This window comes from Pogoniulus pusillus, chromosome 7, assembly GCF_015220805.1.
Source record: "Pogoniulus pusillus isolate bPogPus1 chromosome 7, bPogPus1.pri, whole genome shotgun sequence".
NCBI classification, from domain to species: Eukaryota; Metazoa; Chordata; class Aves; order Piciformes; family Lybiidae; genus Pogoniulus; species Pogoniulus pusillus.
This window is the reverse complement of record NC_087270.1, coordinates 14,010,652-14,032,187: the sequence shown is the minus strand read 5'-3', so window position 1 is coordinate 14,032,187 and position 21,536 is coordinate 14,010,652. Positions and strand designations below refer to the sequence as shown.

General features: G+C 42.9%; 2 protein-coding genes across 12 annotated transcripts in view; both read right to left on the bottom strand.

Annotated features, from left to right (window-relative positions):
• The window catches only part of EML6 (EMAP like 6), a 102,805-nt gene extending 94,027 nt beyond the window's left edge, over window positions 1-8,778 (bottom strand). For 2 of the 8 annotated variants that reach the window (XM_064146018.1, XM_064146017.1), the window contains exon 1: window positions 3,677-5,648. In XM_064146018.1, the coding sequence (XP_064002088.1) occupies window positions 3,677-3,873 (197 nt within the window). In that variant the 5' untranslated portion in view covers window positions 3,874-5,648. Of the gene's footprint in view, window positions 1-3,676; window positions 5,649-8,690 lie in introns of those variants that run through there. The other 6 variants (XM_064146010.1, XM_064146014.1, XM_064146015.1 and 3 more) reach the window with 4 other exon arrangements.
• Window positions 8,779-11,926: 3,148 nt separating this feature from the next.
• SPTBN1 (spectrin beta, non-erythrocytic 1) overlaps window positions 11,927-21,536 on the bottom strand; it is a 137,569-nt gene continuing 127,959 nt past the window's right edge. For all 4 annotated transcript variants that reach the window (XM_064145977.1, XM_064145978.1, XM_064145979.1 and 1 more), the window contains 4 exons: window positions 18,422-18,660; window positions 15,939-16,112; window positions 13,615-13,657; window positions 11,927-13,243 (listed from right to left, as the gene is read on the bottom strand). In XM_064145977.1, the coding sequence (XP_064002047.1) occupies window positions 13,028-13,243; window positions 13,615-13,657; window positions 15,939-16,112; window positions 18,422-18,660 (672 nt within the window). In that variant the 3' untranslated portion in view covers window positions 11,927-13,027. The remainder of the gene's footprint in view (window positions 13,244-13,614; window positions 13,658-15,938; window positions 16,113-18,421; window positions 18,661-21,536) is intronic.

The window sequence follows — 21,536 nt, the reverse complement described above, 5'->3', positions numbered from 1 at the left end:
AACCTACACTTTCATTAGCTCCATTGAAGGCAGTGATGCTGCATGAATTGCAAGCCCCTCGTTAATTCAAGCCCACTTCTAAACTGTTACTAGTACAGCTTCTGAAACCTAGTCCTGCAAAGCAGATGATTGAACTCAGTGAAACTCAATTACATTACATGTGTCATGATCTCTCTACATGATGCAATAGCTACTCTTCCACACAGTTATTATGCATCAGCTGTGGTGCTTCAGATAGGTCCCATTTCAAGAACAATCAAAGGTAGAGCTCCTGTGCAAGACAGCCTGTGATTGCTCTGTAGTCTGTAATACAGAACCTTAAGGTTAAGTAAACTGCAGGGCTCACAGCACAGGAAAAGGAGGAATATTTTAATCTTCACCACTCCCAAGTTCCTAGGCTGTATTTCACACTCTTTGATTATAAACTTCAAAAATGGCATGTCTTTTTAGTCTCCAAACAAGATGTATCAGTAGTGTTCAGAGACTACAACCAACACTAGTAATTTTAACCATGTGTTGATTCTCTTTTAGAATGTCAGTACATGTTAATCAATAGTATTAACTATTCCACAACTAAATAACAAGCAAGAAGGACTGTAACAAAATCATCACAGAATACTTTAGGTTAGAAAGAGAGCTCTGGAGGTCACCCAAGCCCAACCACTCCATAAAGCAGGGTCCATTTCAGAGTTAAATGAGGTAGTTCAGGAGCTCTTCTCAATATGACGTTAAAAGGAAGGACTGGAAGCAGCTTTTGTAGTGGCAAGGCACAGGAAACAGAACACTTCAGGGCTCAGCCTGAACTCACTCTGAACATCCACCTTATTAGCCAAGTGCAATAGGTTAATTTCTTTATACAAGCAGAACTTATTTTTCAAATATGATTCTTGGGAAAAGTGGCATTTCTCCATTAATGCAATAGAATCTGATCTGCATTGGCCCAAACGAAATTACGTCCAACTGCATTATCTTGACACAAAGCAAGGGACATGACTATTCATCTTGTGAAAACACATTAAACATACACTTTTAAACATCTGACCTTTTTGCCAAGGACAAATGTCCATTTTCATTAATCGACAATTCAGAGCAATACACAGGTGCTCAACCCCTCTGCTGAACACAGGGGGTTGTCAACTATTTTAGTTTCCACAAAATCGTTTTCCCTGAAAGCTCTCAACACAGAAGGAGCTAAGGGCCATTCTTGGAAGCAGATACTCCTGCTTGAAGGTCTTCTGGTCTTAATGATTTCGCAGTGTTTTCCAAAACCTGCAACTTTTCAAATTTTAAATCATGTTTCAGATCTAGCAGTTACAACCTGCTGAAAAAGTTGGTTAAGTACATTTATCCCATTCATCTCAACTGGGTGCCAACTGTGAATTAAAAGATTGTAAGAATTTGCACTCCTATATTTATTAGCCATAACAGTGATAACCACAAAAGGAACCACCTACTTAAAAATACTTAAGAGTGATGAGGTATTACAGCAAAGAGGACTGCAAATGCATCAAAAGGAGGCAACCACTACCATATGCAAACAGCATATTTACAAGCATTTTGGAGATTCTCTGCTTCCTTAAACCTCATGACAGCAATGTTTCTCTACCACTAGAAGCTGAAATTAACTGTTACTTGGGTCCTCCTCATGTTGGACCCAAATGTTTAATTCTCTGTTGAAACTACATTTGTCCTACAGAATGATAAGCTTGTTGTAGATCAGAACCCAAGTTAGTCTTCCCAAAGCACTAATTGGATATATGGCGAGTCCTTCAAAATACCTGCAGACTTCAACAGGTAGTTGATTGCTAGTTGTTCTGAAAGAGCAGAACACACATATGTGGCGCCAAATAACAAATACATTCTCAATGTAACACTGCCAAAAGCAGCCTCCTAATATGAGATGTCTGAAAATAAAGGGTACAGAAGCTGTACCATTTGGTTTGGTGAAAGAGGTGATTTCAAGTATAGTAATTTTTCTTCAGCAGGTAGAATACAGAAGAAAAGGCGGGGGGGGTGTGTGTGTGTGTGTGTGTGTGTGCAAAAAGCAAAAGATAAAAACAGAAAGAGGGAGAACCAAAGCATCACTACCCAACTAAAACCCAGTGGATGTATGTAGATATGTAGTTATAGAATCATTAAGGTTAGAAAGGACCTTTAAGATCATCAAGTCCAACTGTATTCCAGCTACCACTAAACTACATCCTGAAATATCACATCTACATGCTTCTTGAACATCCTCAGGGATGGTGACTCCACCACCTAACCTCCCTGGGCAGCCTGTTCCAATGGCTCACCACTCTCTCAGTAAAGAAGCTTTTGCTAATGTCCAACTGAAATCACTCCTGGGCACAGCTTAAACCCTTAAACTCATGATACTGCAGATGCATCTAAAATACTTAATTTCTCTCTGAAGTATCTGAGCAGCCAAGTATCCATTTAAACACATTTTTTGAACTCATAATTTTATCTTTGAGACAAAAATAAACTTTTACGCACATCTAACATACTTCACAACATGCTACTCTGTAATGCATCATAAAGGGGAGAAGACCACTACTAGGATACACAGCAGCCAAAAGCTCTCACTAGGAGAAGTAATGGTTTGCTGTAAACAGGCTTCAGAAGGATTACACGACAATTATGTGATTTTGCTGCTGAGTGTCAAAACTGAGTTCAGCAGATGCTTCCACAGTATTACTGCACCATGAGTCACCTGGGACTATTCTGGTTTCACAGCATGAAGGGAATGCTTCATTCATGCTGAATTCAGTGAATAGGGAGCCCAGCGGTTAGCTGTGCCTGGAGGAGTGTCATTATCAGACAACATCCTTTATAAGGATATTCTAGGCTAACATTTCTGTCATCAGTAGAGATAGCATTAATTTGCTTTTTTACTGGTGTAAACTTCTGTATTTTTGACTTTTGCTTAGTGCTACCTTGAACTCCATAACCGCATTTTTATTGCATTATTCTGTGAGCTGCAGTATACCTAATATTTCTGTATGACAACATCATCAATTAAACTGGCTGCTTTGGCAAAATCCGAAAGACAAAAAAATGGTCAGATCAGGAGATCAGGAGCAAGACCTGTGCTTCTGTAGCCATCTTGCACTAGCATGCTTGGAAGGGGTTTTTTTTTTGGATGGAATACAAACAGCTATAAACTCAGGTTTGAGTGAAATATTCCAGATGACATTAAAAAAAATCCTTGTTTGACCTATGTGCCAGGTTTAGGGCACTCTTGTGCTGGGTTTTGCTGAGTGTGAAGGATAGCTACACACATCTTCTGTATAACCTCAGGAAGCCAGTGTCCCAGCTCTGGAAAGATCAAGGAACTGGATCCATAATTTCACAGCACTGTTGCACTAAGACATTTTCAGCGCATTTCCATGCTGAGACAAACCCTTTGCTTTTGGTGCAGTGCAACAGAAAAACTTACCTTCTCTCATTATTGCAACATTTGGAACCTTTGCTACAGACATTAGTAATAACAACAGAATCTACAAACCCAGCTTACACCCAGACTGCAGGTGACAAATCTGAGCTGCTTTTAAATGACAGGTACAAGCTTAGCCGTGGGAAGAAAGGAGGGGGTATTCTTCTAGCGCTACATTCGCCTCCTCCCTTTCCGTTAAACCCCACCCCACCCCACCACCAGAAAAGTCAGCCCCCTTACCTGATAATATCATCGTTGTGCCCGAGGAAGAATTTCTGGCTGTGCTCTCTGGTGTTGTAAACCACGCCGATTCCAGCCACGAAGTAAACCACCTCTTTGCCTGCCGTGTAGTACAGGTTGTTGCGGCACTGGTGACCCCTGTACCCGTAAACCCACTCCAGACGAAGCTTGCATCTAGGAGCCGTCCGATCCGCCATGATAACCAATCCCCTCTCCCCACAAGCACATACAAAACCTAGCGCTGCCCCTCCTTCCCTTAACTCTTCCCCTCCTCAGGGTTTTCCTCTTTAAAACGTTAAGCGGTCCTTGCCCAGCTGCTGAAGCTTCAGGTGGCACTTTCAAGCGACAATCTTAACTGAAAAACGCGATGAGGTCTGCTGCCGCCGCGCTGCCACCATAATCTGCTGCTGCTACTGCTGCCGCCCAGGACGAGCAGCTGCCGTTTCCCCGCTGCTGCGCGACCCAGGCAACTTCTTCGGGGAGAAAGGAGAGCACAAAAATACACCTACATAAGCAACAGACAGGGCTTTTTCTTTCCGAAGGCAAAGTAATTTCTGTGCGTCACCACCACCTGCCAAAGGTCCCCTTCTGCGTCTCCCGTACTGCACCTTCTTGGCTTCTTGCACGAAGCTTCCTGCTCTTTTCAATACATCTTTGGGTCCTAACCGAAAGAGATAAAGCCACAAAACACGGAGCTCGAGCTGCAGAACGCACGTGCATTTAAAAATGCAAAGGGACTACTTTCGCGGGGAGGGGAGGGGGGAAGGATCTGTGCTTGGATCCCTGTTGTAGCAGTTCTGAGTGGTCAAGGGTCTTCTGAGTCTTTTCAGCAGGATACAACGCTGTGTATCTTCATATGAGATACCACTGAAAAACAGGAATTATATGCAACATCCAGCATAAATGTGTTAATATTTATCCAACTCTCCTTCTCCCCAGCAAGGCAAAACTTCCTCTTTTCAGACTCCACACCAACTATGGAATTAAAACAGTGTTTCTCTTTTTCCATCACAAGCCACTCCAATTTGCCATGAAGTCGTGGGATCTTGTGCTTTTATTTACTGTCATCCTTTGGATTGATATTCTTAAGGAGGACATTTCTTTGCTTGTCTTTTTCTTCAGCCGAGGGTAGCTGCTGCATTTTGTTTGCGTTAAGACATCTACCACTTTACAGTATCACTCAGTAAAAGGCCAAACCTAACCCTCCAGAAACGCAACCACAATCACAGGGAAGGGAATGCTAAAATCGGAGAAGCAGACCCAAAGATTCAGTCATATCGCATAGTGCCAAATAGAAGGGAGGACTGAAGTGCCCACTGCAAGGCTAACCCCTTCAGCTTTCCCGATAGAACACTCCTCACTCACTGTCTGACTCAAGCCCAAGGTTACAGCACTGGCAATACTCCCCAGGGTCTCCGGGACACAGGCAATATAACCTGCCCTCAGTGAATAACACTCCACACCTGAGGCAAACTGGCATCACACCCAGAGGATCGCTCTCCAAAATTATCACCAGTACTCTCTCTCGCGGCCCCCAGGCCAGCAGTTCCTATCGCTATCAGCCTGACATCGTGTCCCGCAGACAGGGGCGGGAGAGCCAGGTGGTCCCTCGCTGAGAGCGGAGCTGCCTCCAGCACCTTAAGGCCGTACACTGCTCTCTTCCCCTTCGCGGCAGCACCAGGGGAACGACACTCAGGACGTGTGGGAGGGGCAGAGAACGTCTCCCCTCAGTGAAGTGGAATCTGAAGGGACAGCGGCTCCTCCGCCATCTGACAACAGCCGCCTCTTTCCCGCGCGCACCGGAGGCAAGCGGAGGAGGCCGATGGGCGACGGGAAGGGACGACGCTCCCTCAGCGAGTGGGCGAGCGAGGAAAAGCCCACGCCGTCGCCAATGGAGACCGGCTTCGGCTGGCAACGGCGGCGCTCGCCCGTCGCGCCTCACTGGGACGCGAGTGCAGGCTGCAACTGCAGCTCCCAGGGTGCCCTGCGGCGACGCGCGCGCGGTTGCTGTGGTGACGGCTCCGCGACGGGGCCTGGGCCGCGGCGGGGGGTGGCGCGCGCCGCCTCGTGGCCGCCCGCCGCGCTTCCCGCCCTTTTTGTTGCGAGGGCGCGGGCGGCCCCTCAGCCGGGCGGCCCCTCAGCCGGGAGCCCCCTCAGCCGGGCGGCCCCTCAGCCGGGCGGCCCCTCAGCCGGGAGCCCCCTCAGCCGGGAGCCCCTCAGCCGGGAGGCGTGCGGCGGTGCCCCGCCTGCCGGCGCCAGCTCGCTGTGGCTGGTGCAGGCAGCCCCCCGGGGGTCAGTTACAAGCATATCGCGGGTTGCTTCTGCCGTGCACTTCTGTCAGCAGCGTGAAATGCTGAATACAAGTTCACACAGACCGTTCCCTCAAACGTCACGCCTTGTCACACAAGTCGCACACAATGAACCACATCTTTCTGCTTTTCCTTGAACCCAGAATTCCGACAAGAATTTAGAAAAAAATAGGGTACAATTAAATTAGCCAACCCTTCCTTTGCAGGCAGCTTTTCACTGCGTTCCATTGGCCTCCCAGCAGATAACCTGGCAAGATCTTTGCTACCAGTCAGTCGTACCCAGTCTTGTTTTGTCTAAACACACTGATTGTTGTTGGAAAGTGCCACAATCCATTGTTGGAAAAGCCCTTTCCAAAAGGAATGACAGCACAGGAAACAGCAACTATGTCTGTAAATCTGTTAGGACAAGCACTTTGTCTTAGTTTCTTTTTTCCTTGGTGACACACCAGGTCTTCTGGTCAGAATGTGTGGTTCACTTGTGTAAAACACTTCCTCTTCTAGCAGCCATTGAGGAATGTAGCTGCAAAGGCTTTCAGCACTGTCATTTGCTTAACTTAGCTCTGCATGTAATTTTTACTTGTTTTAAAATATATTTTATGTGTTTCAAATTCATATAGGGGGTAGCACTTTACTAAGTGTCTTTGTGACTTTCTTCCACTCAGATAAATCAATTTAGAGCCTTTGAATATTTCAGTAATATGTAATTGCTGAATCAACCCTCCCTTCCACCTCCTTTTCATACAGTCATAGAATCATAGAATCCACCAGGTTGGAAGAGACCTCCAAGATCATCCAGTCCAACCTATCCCCCAGCCCTATCCAGTCATCTAGACCATGGCACCAAGTGCCTCATCCAGTCTTTTCTTGAACACCTCCAGGGATGGTGACTCCACCACCTCCCTGGGCAGCCCATTCCAATGGCAAATCACTCTGGGAAGAAATTCCTCCTGACTTCCAACCTATACCTCCCCCAGCACAACTTGAGACTGTGTCCACTTCTTCTGTTGCTGGTTGCCTGGGAGAAGAGACCAACCCCCACCTGGCTACAGCCTCCTTTCAGGTAGTTGTAGACAGCAGTGAGGTCACCCCTGAGCCTCCTCTTCTGCAGGCTGAACAACCTCAGCTCCCTCAGCCTCTCCTCATAGGGTTTGTGTTCCAGGCCCCTCACCAGCTTCATCGCCCTTCTCTGGACACATTCCAGCACCTCAACATCTCTCTTGAATTGAGTAGCCCAGAACTGGACACAGCACTCAAGGTGTGGCCTGACCAGTGTTGAGTACAGGGGAAGAATAACCTCCCTTGTCCTACTGGCCACACTGTTCCTGATGCAGGCCAGGATGACATTGGCTCTCTTGGCCACCTGGGCCACTAATGTATATTTAAGAACAAAGGAAGGGATACAAAAAATCTCCAATAGTACCAGTTTTTCCTCATTGTGGCAAGAAGCCACAATTAGCTTAGAACATACATCCTATGATATTTACTTCTTTTGTTTTAAATGTAAAAGCAAACTAATGGAGCATTTTATTTGAGTAGTACCTGAATGATGTTACTGTACTCACCCTCAGCCAAAGGGCTGCTGAGGTTTTTGAGGAGCTTATTTTTGCATGTGTGGTTTTTCGGTTGTTGTTCTTGCTTTGTGTGTGCGTTTGCTTTAAAGCATACCTAATAGAGATGCCAAACCCCACCTCAAATCAGATTATCTGCAGCCCTCTGTGATAGATTCTGCCAATTCTGTACATATCCAAGAGCTGTGATTAACAATGAACATTGAGATGTTCCCTCAGAGAGACATCTGTGTTATGTCCTAGATCTTTGTTACACAAAATAGCATCCATAACTCATATTTTTATGGATGAATGTAGAGCAGATGCATGGAGATGGCATACGTATTGCTTATTTCAAAATAGGTACTTCTTATCTGAGCTGCAAATAATTATATAAAATCTATAAGAACTTGAGGGGAGGGATCAAAAGCAGGAATTGTGATCTAATTTTGTTTGTTGCCTGGCATTACATTAATCCAGTCCTGATTTGATGCCTTGCAGTGATTTTACAATTTAACTACAAAATATTAACAGTGGAACTGGCTCTAAGCTCTTTTTCCTTGTGGGTGGAAATACTGATCTGCATTCATGAAACACTGAGATGTGGACAGAAATAGTGTCAGGAGAAAAACAGGAAAAAACCCAAGCCTTTTCCATCCTCAAATGCAAAGCCAGCCCATTTCTGGAAGATCAGACATACACTATTCCTTTGAATCCTAGCCTGGACCAATGATAATACATGTATTTCACTGCATGTCTAAGTCCAGGACTGCCATGTACAGGGGATCAATAAAACTCATCTTAGGCTACTGTGTTCACTTCTGCTCAGAGCCCAGTGGTACACAGGTACAGTATCATCCACAGAGACTCCAGAAGCCTCAGAAGCAGCATGGTTGAGTCCACTGTACACCTGCATTGCTTCCACCACACACCACTGCTGTACCTCCTACCTGAAGGGGCTCCCAGACCTAATGGGAAACCTCATCTGTAATAGGTTTCTGCCTGCCTTTATCCAGACCTGTATTTAGGGCTATCTTTCTGTAATCCTTTCATGGAATCTCAGCAATTGGTTTAAAAGTGCTATCAGATCTTGCTCTTTCCACAGACTTTTTTCTCATTTCCTCTGTCATGGCAAGGACGGTGGCCCATGTTCCTTACCTTTCAGTATCCTCGCTGCCACAGCTGACTCACCTTCCTTCCTATGACAGTTGATCCAAGATGTGTCCAAATCTTGCCACAAATTTACCTAAATCTTTTGAAATCTGACTCTTCCAAGTTAAGAAATCATTCATTCAAGCTCTTCATTCTCGAATGCACAAGTCCTACTCGGTGTATTGCTCAGGTAGTAGCAGATCTGTCGCAGCTAAGAATTTCTCTGGATACAGTGACCTCTCATGGATAATGCTGGTACTCTGGAAACAAGGAAGATTACTTTTCAGCTAGGTGTGGGAGTAAAAAAATAGCAGTTTTAATAAGAAACTAGTAATAAAATTAATAGTAGGCCCAGATAATCGTTACTGGTATAATATAATGATGCTCCCCCCCCCAGCATCTAACACTTAAAGATTATTATGTGAAAGTCATTAATATACAAATAAACGATGCTTCAAACATGGAACAACACGTGTAATTAAACTGCGCTGTCGATCTGATGTTCAGTCTCCAGCTTAATCACAATATTGAGTTTCAGAAGAAAGGGAAGAGCCATTACAAAACATACAGTTATGCACAAAATCCTTTCTTTCATACTTTACAGAGTAAGTTGATATTTTATTTAAAGTAGAGAACTTTGGTTCTGCCGATCTCCTGTCGTGGGGCTCCTGCAGGTGTGATGACTGGGGAGCACGGTCTCTCCCCCTCAGCTGCTCCATGCTGGCGCTGCGTATGCTGCATTATGACACACTGCAGATGTGACCACGTGGGCTTGCTGGAGAGACTCCACTGCCTTAGCTACCACGGAGGAGTGACTCAGATGCCAGGCAACAGCACATACAACTCATCTAGGTTTAATAGCATTAGCACATTGTAAGAGATCCCATGCCACTGGGCTGTCATCAGAATGCAGAATAACAAAGATCACAAGCCAAATGAGAAGCGAACCCCCCAAGTCCTGTACCTTTTGCAATTAATCACTCTGTTTTGTAATGTATTTATCTTTGCTTTCAGTACTCATTCCAGGTACTGCAGCATTTACACCACTGCACTGTGCATTTGGGTTATGCTTTGCCTTATTTGCACTCTAATCTTGTTTGAAATCCTTTGAAACAAACAAACAAACAAACAAACACCAATAATGCACCGGCACTAGGGTATTTATTGAACTGCTGTCACAAGGTTAGAGAAAAATGCTTGAAAAGTTGATAAATTACATTCGGCAGTAAAGAAGGCAATAAATTACTCTCCAGCACTGCATACTGTACTCAACTGAACTCCTGTAGCTATGGGAACAAGTCAGATCCAAATGTATTTGAGAGCAATGCTTTCTTACCTTGAGTTTTGTTCTGCCTGACCTCAGAACATACCTTCTTGGTAGCAAGACACAGAAAAGCAAGATGCATCTTTCTTCTGCTAGCCAAGAGCCCCTGTTCATTCCTCCTGTTGTCAGGATGTGGCCTTGATTGTTCAGTCCACAAGTAGAGCTGCAACGTCAGGTGAAGTCTGCATTTTCCAGCAATTTCTTAACATTAAGCCAGTCATTTAGCAGAGCCTCATTTCTGAGTTGTTTTTCTTAATGAAAAGGACTAATGCTTACTCCAACTCATTGGGATTTAAGTTTCTATATTTATTCACCTCCCTCTGATTAGTTAAGGTAGAAAAAAGCCAAGATACCTATACAAAAGCAAACCTGGGTGACACCTGCAAGTTATTTATTACAAAAGTATATTCTTAATGAGCATCCACACTTAAAAGTTGGTCCTCTGTGAACTCAGTTACAAAGAAGACAATATGGTGAAAGGAAAACTGTCTAAAACACACTTCACAGGAAGAGGTTAATCACACATTTCTTTCACTCCACCACTAATCTTCCTCATACAGAGTACAGCCCTGTAATAAAACATGTTCCCTGTGCAGAGCAGATGGATTAACAGATTATTTGCATCAATCTAAAATAAACCCCTCACATTCTTAATTCCCTATGGCTAATGAGCTTGGGTTTTTTTCCCTCATTGTATGTAATCCATCAGGATATAGTAAGGACTCTTCAGGTGCAGCTCTCCAATACCTTCCATTAGCTTAAAATGCAATACAAGGCTCCCACCAGGTCTCTTGGCATGGAAACTGCACCCTTATAGTCCAGTCTTACTAGTACTCACTCCTGTTCATCAGGAATTTGAACAGACAGGACTTTATTCAAGTAGTATTCAGGAAAAACTTGCAGTAAGAAGTGAGATAAACAATAGAAACAATTCTGAAGTCATGTTCTATCACAGCACTACAGGATAACACACAAGTAATCAGGGTCAATCTGTTAGTTACTCATCACATCATCTTAATTGCAGTGATAAATATTGTAAGGAATCAACGTTTTTGAGTAATTAAGACAAATATATTCTCTTCCAATGTTCAACCTCAGGTCTTTATATTTTCTTGAATTTCACATTTACAAGACTAGTGGTGTTATCCTACATTTTATGAATAGCTCAGACTGGAAAAATGTAATATTACAGGAATAAAACCTCATGTGCACAAGTATTGTTTAATAACCACGCACTTTGGAAGACAAAGAGAAAACCACAGTATACTCCTTGAAAAGAATTAAGACAGTATTGGTCACATGTTCAGAAAACTGGCATGAAAACATGTTAGTTTGCAGTTTGTCTGCTTTCCATCTAAAATGATACCTGGGTATATTTTAATAACCAAATAAGCCCCCCAAAACCAGGTTCCTTACACTTCATTGCTTTTAAAACTTCTAATGACTATTAGGGCTTCCTCACAACAATGCTCTTTTGCTGCAAACCAGTACATGGGTATTTACCCTAGTTGAGTATGATGTTCAGTAACTTGTTCAGTAGCCCTAGTGTATGCTTAATAATTGTTCATCGGGTCTGCTGTTCATCGGGTTACTAATAACAAAAAATGTCTATGTCAAAACATTTTACAAACCACTGATTTTACTCCTTCCCCCTTTACTCTTTGGTACTTAACTCTGGGAGCAGAGTGAAAGGGAGGGTGAGCGGGAAGTGAAGGGAAAAGGAAAGTAAAGAAAAGTGGGAAGAGAGAAAAGAACAATTTCAGTATGAACTTCCAGACAAAACCAATGGAATTCCATTTGAAGACATGAGTTTCAGTGCACAGGAGAGATGGCATTTTAAAATAACTTTATTTTTGATCCTCTTTCAAAATTACGATTTAACATCTTCAGAAATGAAATAAGAAACTTAACCAGCATATTTAGTTTTAAAAGCATTTAATGACATAGCATATATTTAACAGATAGGGTAAAAGTCTAGAGGTACAGTTCGATACAACTGAAAGCCAGTTCCAGTACTACTCTTGACTACAGGCCCAGTCACTGAAAGTTCATTCCTATTAAATGTATTTTTTGATTGTGCAGTAAGATGAAAATTTCTCATTACAATAGTTACAGTGACAGAGAAATGCACACTATGTATCAAATAGCAAGGTAATGTAGCAAAATTATAACACACAGTGCTGCAGCTGACAAGCAAGTAACCATTTGAGTAACATTACTTTTCCAGTAAATGCTTCAGTTCCACTTTTACACTTATCAATGAATTTAAAGGGTTTATTATACATCTAGTCTTATTATACTTTGTACTAGAATTATCTGAAACATACAATATAATGTATTTCAGGAAAAAAAAAATTAGAGATTATTTTAAACTGTATCAGCCTGCCAATCCGCCTTGTCCACCAACATTCTTATCTGTCGTACTTGATGCAGAAAAGCTTCAGGTTGTGTTAATAACCAATGCCAGGATATAAATGGTCTGTCTGTAAGTTAATGCATACCTGCACTCTGTTACAGCAAAGATAATACACTATCATTTGAATAAACGTTAGAACTGTAATGGGAGGCTCTACTAGTCAAGACTCAGCATAACAACCTTAAATGGAAGTGAATGTTGCTGGAAATTTGTACACTGGGTTTTGATGTGCACAGTAGATTCGAGAGCACCGCTGCCTTGCATACCAATAGCACTAGGAGTGGGTTATTTTCCAAGACAGCCTCACAAAATTGAGGAACAGTTTAAATATTAAGATCTAATCTACATTAACTTCATTTAAAAACAAAAACAACAAACCCCCCAAACCTGGTCCTCCTCCTACAGAAGCTGCCCAATGCACCTCATTCATTTGTAACTTTAGATTCTTTTTTTGTTGGCTTTTTATTTTAAAACGTTCTATAAATAAAAAAATGTCAATCACATTGAGGAACATGAGGCACAGAGAGTAACGTATTGGTTCTGAGCTTGCATGCTGGAATTCCACTGGAACGGTCAGAGAAGTGCAGTGTGTGGAGATGGAGTTCACTTCTTTTTACCAAAAAGGCTGAATCTTTTCTCTTTGTCTTTCTCTTTGTCTTTCTCCCGCTTTCCAGGGCTGGACTCGCTGGTTATTGTGACACTGGCAGGCAGGGTCTGGGCACGACTGGAGGCTGGAGTGCTCTGGGTGGTCGGGGACACTTCAATTTTATCAGAAGAGATAGCTGATGTGATGGCCTGAATCCACGTGTTCATCTCCTCCTTTAAAAAGTCCCAAAAGCAGAGAGCCATTACAATCCACGTGCCACACAACCTCTCTAATTCACACAATACTGTGGAAGGGGAATAGAGAGAAGTGGGAATGAAAGGGAACATGGTCCTAGCTCATCCTCTGGCACGCCTCTGGTTATGTTTGGGCAGAAGATGGCTACTGGAAGCTGTACCTGAAAAGCCCTTTTGCCCTGGTGGTGCCAGTGGGAGCTTCTGAATCTACATCTTACATGCATGTATGCTCCAGAATGAAGACCAGAAAATGAAAATACATCCTTGAGCAATGAGCAGCTATTTCCCTGCTGTTTTACAACAGCAAAGATATCACATCAGTAATAAACAATAAGAAAAAACAAACTTACATCGTCTTTGGCTTGGAAGAGGTATTCATTGCCATCAGTCAATCTGGAAAGAGAACCACCGTCACAAATTTAGCTTACTAGCAGTCACACTGCTTTCACACCTGCTTGTGTACTTACACTACACAGTCAGAGAGAGACACAAGGGACTGGATGGGACAGTCACAACATCTGCAGATGCACAAATACAGCCCAAGAGCTGTTTTGGTATCTGGTACTGTCCCCCACAGCCAAACAGACTGTATGTTTAGGTCTCTAGACATGCCTATGGTAGTAGACTTGTTCCAGTATGTCAGGACACACTGCAGAGCTTGCCGTCTGCAGCAGCTGATGACTTTTCTATCAGTGATTGCTCTTTCAGGAATATCCTTTAACTTTTGTAAAATACAGTTAAAAAGTTAAGTCAATACTTAAAAAAGACAGAAGTCACAGGCAACATCCAAGGTTTTCATGGATTCTGTAGAAATCTAGCAAATTGTGCAGCTGCTCTGCTGTCCTAACTCCTGTAGTAGTGACTCAAGATACAACATCATGTATTATGTATGAGTGGCTGTCTTTTCTTTGAGTGCAGGCCAAAGTCTCCCTTATGTTTACTTCTGTGCTGATTTTACTTAGATGGTTTAACTGTGATACATTTAACAGTATACATGAAGATATATGTACATTAAAAGAGACTAACACCATATCAAACAAGCTACTGGCAGGGTCAGTGGGTGCTGTGTAGCAGGCTTCCTAATCTTTCTCCACAAAATTAAAGCATTTCAAAATCTCTATGAAATGAAATTAAGTATTAAACAGTACAATTACAGAGAGACACTAGGAAGAAGATAATTATGCTTTGCTTTCTTCTATAAAAGAAAGATATTTCCAGTACAGTCTCTAGAGATCATGGACAGACCTTTCTGTGAGAGATCTGCCTGCACAAGAGAGCTGCAGGGGCTCAGCCTCTCCTATGTTCAACACAGAATCACAGAATACCAGGTCGGAAGGGATGCCAAGGATCGCCTGGTCCAACCTTTCTAGGTAATAGTGTAGTTTAAATGAGATGGCCCAGCACCCTTTCAAGACGAATCTTAAAACTGTCCAACTGTAGAGGAATCCACTACTTCTTGGGAGATCATTCCAATGTCTAACTGTTCTCATGGTAAAAAATTTTCTTCTGGAGTCCAAATGGAATCTCCCCAGGAGATGAACATACACCCATTACCCCTAGGGTCTTTTCCGTGTGACTCCTTGTAAAAAGGGAACATCCACCCTCCTGATAGCCACCCTTTATACACTGGTACATAGTAATGAGATTTCCCCCAGGCCTTCTATTCTTAAGGCTGAACAAACCTGGCTCTCTCAGCCTTTCCTCCTATCTCCTCTCTCAGCCTAGAGGGACAGGCTGGCCATGCCGAGCTGGTGAATGCTCGGGGGAATTTCCTAATGAGAATGAGTAAGGAAAATATACTACACACAATTACCTGAGAGCCTTGGTGCAGGCAACAGGGTACTGTAAAGAGAAGGGCAACAGAGTTTTCTGCCTAATTTTCTATTTGCAAAAGCATACCTTTTCTTACATTACCAATTCACAGGAATTTAAAATAGTATAAAGGATGAATCACATAGCTGCAGGCCTGTCTTCAAGACAGCTAGATTTCCTTTGCTATAAATTTCCCAGATATGGATTCTGTCATCTTTGGAGGACTTCCATATAAATATAAAATCATGTCCCTCCCTCAAGAACATATCTGTCTTGTGGAAGCTCATCAGTTCAAAGTGAGTCTCCATTGAGAATCACATAACAGCTTTGGAATAGTAAAGTATTAACCATTGGCAGTAAATATTTATCATTTAAACATACAATTTTGGAAGGAAAAGCCTATTTTTTTTGAACAGTAAGAACTCTACATGCTTCAAAATTAAATGGTCTGAAATCACATGTTCTAGAGCTGTAAATGTGACAGATGTATTTAGGAGTCTCCTAAATCCATACTGGAAAAAAATGAACAAGAGGCTTAATTTTAAGAACAGAACCATGAACATTCATCTCTTTTCCATTAATTCCAGAGGGAGCAGTGGGAAGCTGAGCACTTCTAAACACAAGCTCCTCTCTTCAGGTTGACACATCTAGTCTTGTTGCATATGTAAACTAGCTGCACAGATGACTCTGATACTGTTTTGTGCTTGCTACCTTTGATAAGCATACTGTGTTTCAGTACTGGGAAGAGCTTGTTCAGAAAAGCAGGCACTGCAGTTAGTATCCATAGCTGTTCTTGGACTGGATCCTCTCATGAATTTCCACCACAACTTAAACTAAAGACAGGAAGCTTCAGCAGATTTACCTTAGCTTGAACACATGCTTTTTCTTTTTATAATCGACCGCTACTTCACAGACTGCTTCTTTCAAGCTGACAGGGATCTCATTGTGGTAGGGGATGCCAGAAGCAGCAGCTTTTGAATCCTTGTAGAAACCCATCTCTTGGTTGTTTATGACACAGTACACATTATGCCATGATCTTCAAGACATGGAAAACAACAGAAGTATTTATAAATCTAATGCTCTTGCAAAACTGAAGATACCAAACACAATTATGTCTGTAATGTAACAGGCTAGTTCAGCCCCAGGATGTGAGTACAGCCTACACTGTGCTGGAAACTGCAGACCATGAATTCTCTCATAGAAGTACTAATTTGAAGCCAAATGGTATAGAGAGCTCTAGAGCTCTCTGAGACATCATGTTTCCTAACAGTGGGAGGACTGTTAGGTATCCTAGGCAGTTTGCATACTTGGGAAACTAATCAACCTTTTCATGACTACACTTTCTTGCAAAAAGAATTCTCATTGTGCTGTAAACTAAGAAATGGCTGCACCTGAAATCTCAGATGGTTACAAATCTCTCGGTGGTGTCACCCACCTCATTCTGTAATACAACTGAAAAAATCAACAATTGTAGAAATCATTGTCCCTGGACATTAGTACTGGTGGCTGATGCTGCCTCCAAGTTGTTTTCTGGTGTAAACAATTGTAGCTGAACAAAACTTACGGTGGTACCATATTCATTTGTGATTTGCCCTCAGCTCTGCAGAGTACTTCAGCACCTACCAAATGTCTTGGATGCTGGTGTAGCTCACCATTTGCTAGTCATCGTTTCCATGACAGCCAAGTCACAAATCTGGTTTCAAGAGATCTCTCAGGTCAGGAAGGACCCCAGCCTGCTTTTCCAGCACAGACAGAAATCTCAGAAGTTTTTCCTGTTTGAAAACTGCAGGACTGGGTCCCTAGGAATGGAATCAACTAAGGCACACAAATCAGTTTCACCCACTTTTCTCTTCTGAACAGATTGCAGAGTAGGTGGAAAGTGCTAATGTGCAAATAGAAAATGTTAGAAGAATGTAGACTTTTCTGTCCTCACACCTACATGTTTTTTCTTTTCTTGTAGTAATGCACAACTTTAGAGTCTGGAATCAAATCCCACTACTGCCACAAATTCATCATGTGGAGAAGTTGTGGCATCTTTATGCCTTAGTTTTCCATCTACCACATATGGCTTAGTGCCACAGCTTCTATCATGTATCTTTAGGTTGCAGTTTCATCAAATACAGTGTTCAACCATGCATACACAGTTACAGGATCATAGAATCAGTCAGGGTTGGAAGGGACCACAAGGATCATCTAGTCCCAACCCCCCTGCCATAGACAGGGACACCCTACCCTAGGATCAGGCTGGCCAGAGCCTCATCCAGCCTGGTCTTAAACACTTCCACGAATGGGGCCTCAACCATGTCCCTGGGCAACCCATTCCAGGCTCTCACCACTCTCATTGTGAAGAACTTCCTCCTCAGGTCCAGTCTGAATCTTCCCACCTCCAGCTTTGCTCCATTCCCCCTAGTCCTGTCAGTCCCTGATATCCTTGAAAGTCCCTCCCCAGCATTTTTGTAGGCTCCCTTCAGATCCTGGAAGGCCATAATAAAGTCACCTCAGAGCCTCCTCTTTTCCAGACTGAACAGCCCCAACTCTTTCAGTCTGTCCTCACAGCAGAGCTGCTCCAGCCCTCTTATCATCCTCGTGGCCCTTCTCTGGACACACTCCAGCATGTCCACATCCCTCTTATAATAGGGGCTCCAAAACTGGATGCAGTACTCCAGGTGGAGTCTCACCAGAGTGGAGTAGGGGGAGATAATCACCTGCCTTGACCTGCTGGCCACACTTCTCCTGATGCAGCCCAGGATCTGGTTGGCCCTCCGGGCTGCAAGTGCACACTGCTGGCTCACGTTGAGCTTTTCATCCACCAGCAGCCCCATGTCCCTCTCCTCAGAGGTGCTCTCCATGCAGTCACTGCCCAGCCTGTATTTGTGCTTGGGATTGCCTCGAGCCAGATGCTGGACCTCGCACTTGGTCTTGTTAAACCTCATGAGGATGGCTTGTGCCATCTAGTGGTCCTCCCATCAAACCCATGTTTCACCAGCTTGGAGACCAGGATGTGGTGTGGGACAGTGTCAAAGGCCTTGCTCAGATCTACGTAAATGACATCAGTTGCTCGCCCCTCGTCTATTAATGTCGTGACCTGCCACCAGGTTTGTCAGGCAGGATTTGCCCTTGATTCCAGCTCCTACAACAGGAGAATGAGCCTGAGAAGTCTTTAGGAGTGGGGAGATGACAACAGCAGCAGGGTTAACAGTTTCTGTCTTATATATTGTTGAGCTAGGATGCAAGTGCCATGGTCTAGCCTTGAGCTCTGTGGTAAAGGGTTGGACTTGATGATCTATGTGAGGTCTCTTCCAACCTTGGTGATACTGTGATAAGTATCTCCATCAAGCACTTTACCTGCTGGAGGCTTTCTTGCTGTGTGTCTCCCACTCGTGTTTGCGATGCAGGAAGCCCTCCATCTGAGCTGAAGGAATCTCTTGTGTTTTGGCTGGTAGGGTAGCAGCAGTCTGGGCCTGAACGGCCATCTTGGCTTTGCGGTCTGATGTTGGAGAAGGAACTGGGCTAGATTCCTTTGAACTTGTCCTCTGCTCTGCAGCTCCATTGACCATTTCATTTGTTTCTGCAGTTTCTGCCACCTAGGAACAGGGGTAAAAAATGTTCATTTTGAAGACTCACAACACTGAGGTATCCTGCAGTTAATCTGTTTCCCTGCACAATGTGGCTGTGTATAAACTTTGCCTGGAGAATGATGCAGGCCAGTAAGTTCTTTCTCACACTCCATGGAGACACAGAAGGCCAAGGAAATTAGGAGGTATGAATGGATTAGTACCCATTTGATAGGTGGAGAGACAGGAAAATAAGAGCAGCTAAACATCAGTGTGAATTTTACTGTGCTTTGCTCTGCTTGTCAATTAATTTTCTTTTATATATTGTTATTCCTAAAATGAGAGCATTCAATTCTGTTGCTAAGTACTCAAATGTTTGGGACAGTAACAGTCACACTTTCTGCAAACCTAGAGAACAGTAGAAGTTATACACATCAGCCACCTTAAATAGATTTATGGCATATTGGAGTATTAAAAGTCCATAAGAGGTATTAACTACGGGTCAGAGAAAGATCTGTCAAAATGCCCAGGAGCATTTACAAAAATCTGTGCAATTTCTTTGTTTCTGTAAAAGCTCCTTTCCCACTTTTCCCATTCCCCTAGTGACACAACAAAATCAAAACATGCAGAAATTAGAAAGATTACACCATGCATTTCATCTCCACCATCTCAGTTAGGATATTGGATCTTAAAGACAAGGGAAATGAGGTCTTGTGTCAATTTATCAAGATCTTTTCCAGACGTTCGTTATTAGGTGGATTGGATTTGTGTTAAAGGAACTGAAAACCACCACAGTCACACAACATCACACAGCTATTTACCCCCAAACAAAGACAGAACCAAGGCCTTGCCCATCACTTGCTTTGTTGATCGCGTTGCCTCTCGCACTGTGATCGAGATAGCCTAGAGAGCAGCCATGTTTCCAGCAGCTCTGACTGGTCAAGCTGTCGACGTCTTCAGGAGCCATTCATCCCAAAATGATTTAAATTGGAATCCTAATGGCTATAAGCTTTTGAAATGCAGCTTGGTCCCAGTTTTTTTTCTCGTACCATTACTTTGACGTGTAGAGCCGTTGGTAGCAGCTCAGGAGTTACACAACCAGTGTGTATTATTATTATTATTATTATTAGCAAGTTGCTAAAGCTTAGTGCTGCTAATGCTCTAGTAGATTACAAACATTCTGGACTGTTTTTATGCAGACAAGCAGGTATTTGCAAATGGCACAATAATTAGACATTCCCACTTCTGCACATGGCCTGAACAATTCAAAAGCAGCCAAATTATTATGCAGTCAACTAAATTTTGCCACCTTTTGCTGGAACTTCTTATACCTGCCAAATACACGTTGTTGTACATCACACCTTTGTACCTCATATATTGACCTAGGAAGATCTATGTGTCAGCTTGCTATGACCATGGGAAGGATTGGTTAACTGCCTTTAAGCAATCTAAATCTCCAGAGTACAGACACTGCACCACTGAAACGAGGAAAGAATCACAGCTCACATTCCACTCCAGTCATATCTACTTTACTCTGTCCCTAAAGACATGGAGCCTCACAGCTTAGTCTATGAGAGGAACCATCTACCCTGCAGCACTATCCAGTCAATGCCACTGCTTCTTCACAATAAGGATAAATCTAAGCCTTCAAACCTCACTATTTGCCTGCAAATCCCAGAATATAACAAAAATACTGTATTAAAGAGGGGAGAGGCTCAACAGATAAGGGTGAAGACTACCCAAACACTGCCAGCACAGCTACGCTAACACAGGTAGTGAAATGAACAGCCAGTGCTTCACCAGTGAAAGGTCAGCTAATCAATCCATACTAGTGCTGATCATCAGTGGCCAACAGATTCAGCCCTTGGCACGTCTTTTTGATCAGTGACAGTTACTGAACTTCAGCCTCTGCCCTTCACCTAACTGCTTTTTGCAACCAACAATAAGGAACTACGCAAAACTCAGTAACTTGTATCTCAACAACTTAAAAAAACTACCCAGGACTACCTGTTACCTAAACCATTACAGAAAGGAGCACGTTTTTTGTAGTGATGCCAGCAAGATGTGAAGTATTACTGATCTGGAGGCACCTCTAATCATCAATCTGAAGTAAACCAGACCAGTTTCAAAACAGCAGCCACTACACAGCTACTTAATGTGGTTTTATGAGAAATGACATGTAATTTGGTACTGCAATCTGCAACTCTGTAGTTTTAAATGATAACTGCCAACTTTAATCACACAATCAGACTTGTAACTTCTAGTTAAAGTTCTACTGATTGTAAAAGGGCTTTGAAAAACTTTTCTGATGCTCTTTCAGGTTTTATTTCCTTTTCATGTGTTATCTACAATTAACAGAAAACAAGCAAAATAAATCTGAATCATGAACAGCTATGCGAAGAATGTGTCATGAATATAGAGAAAAAACAAGAGCTAAACAAATTTTAATGGAAACATGCACTGGGCATGCAAGACAATGCAATGGAGGACAAACATTAACAGCAAACTGCACTATTAAAACAAAACAGTTATCACGCACATGAATACAGTTTTCTTAGCTGTGACTGAGAGGTTAGTTGCAGATGCTTTAGTGGCTAAACACTACTCTTGAGATACTTAAAATCAGAACTGTAATATGCAATGAGACAGCTGGTGACAATAACTGGAGACATCCTTGGCATTTTCAGAGTGCTTGAAGCAACGTTACCTGTAGTTCATCAACTTAAGGCTCTGCACCACAGCAGATGTGTTTGCCTTGTTGCAAATGCAGAGATGACAGCCCATACATTGTTCTGGCAGTGGTACAATTTTAATGTGTTAAGCCAGTACCACAGGCTGTAATAAATAGGTGAAGTCCTACACTTCTAGTGCCTAAAGCCATGACCTTAATCAATAACTGAATTAAT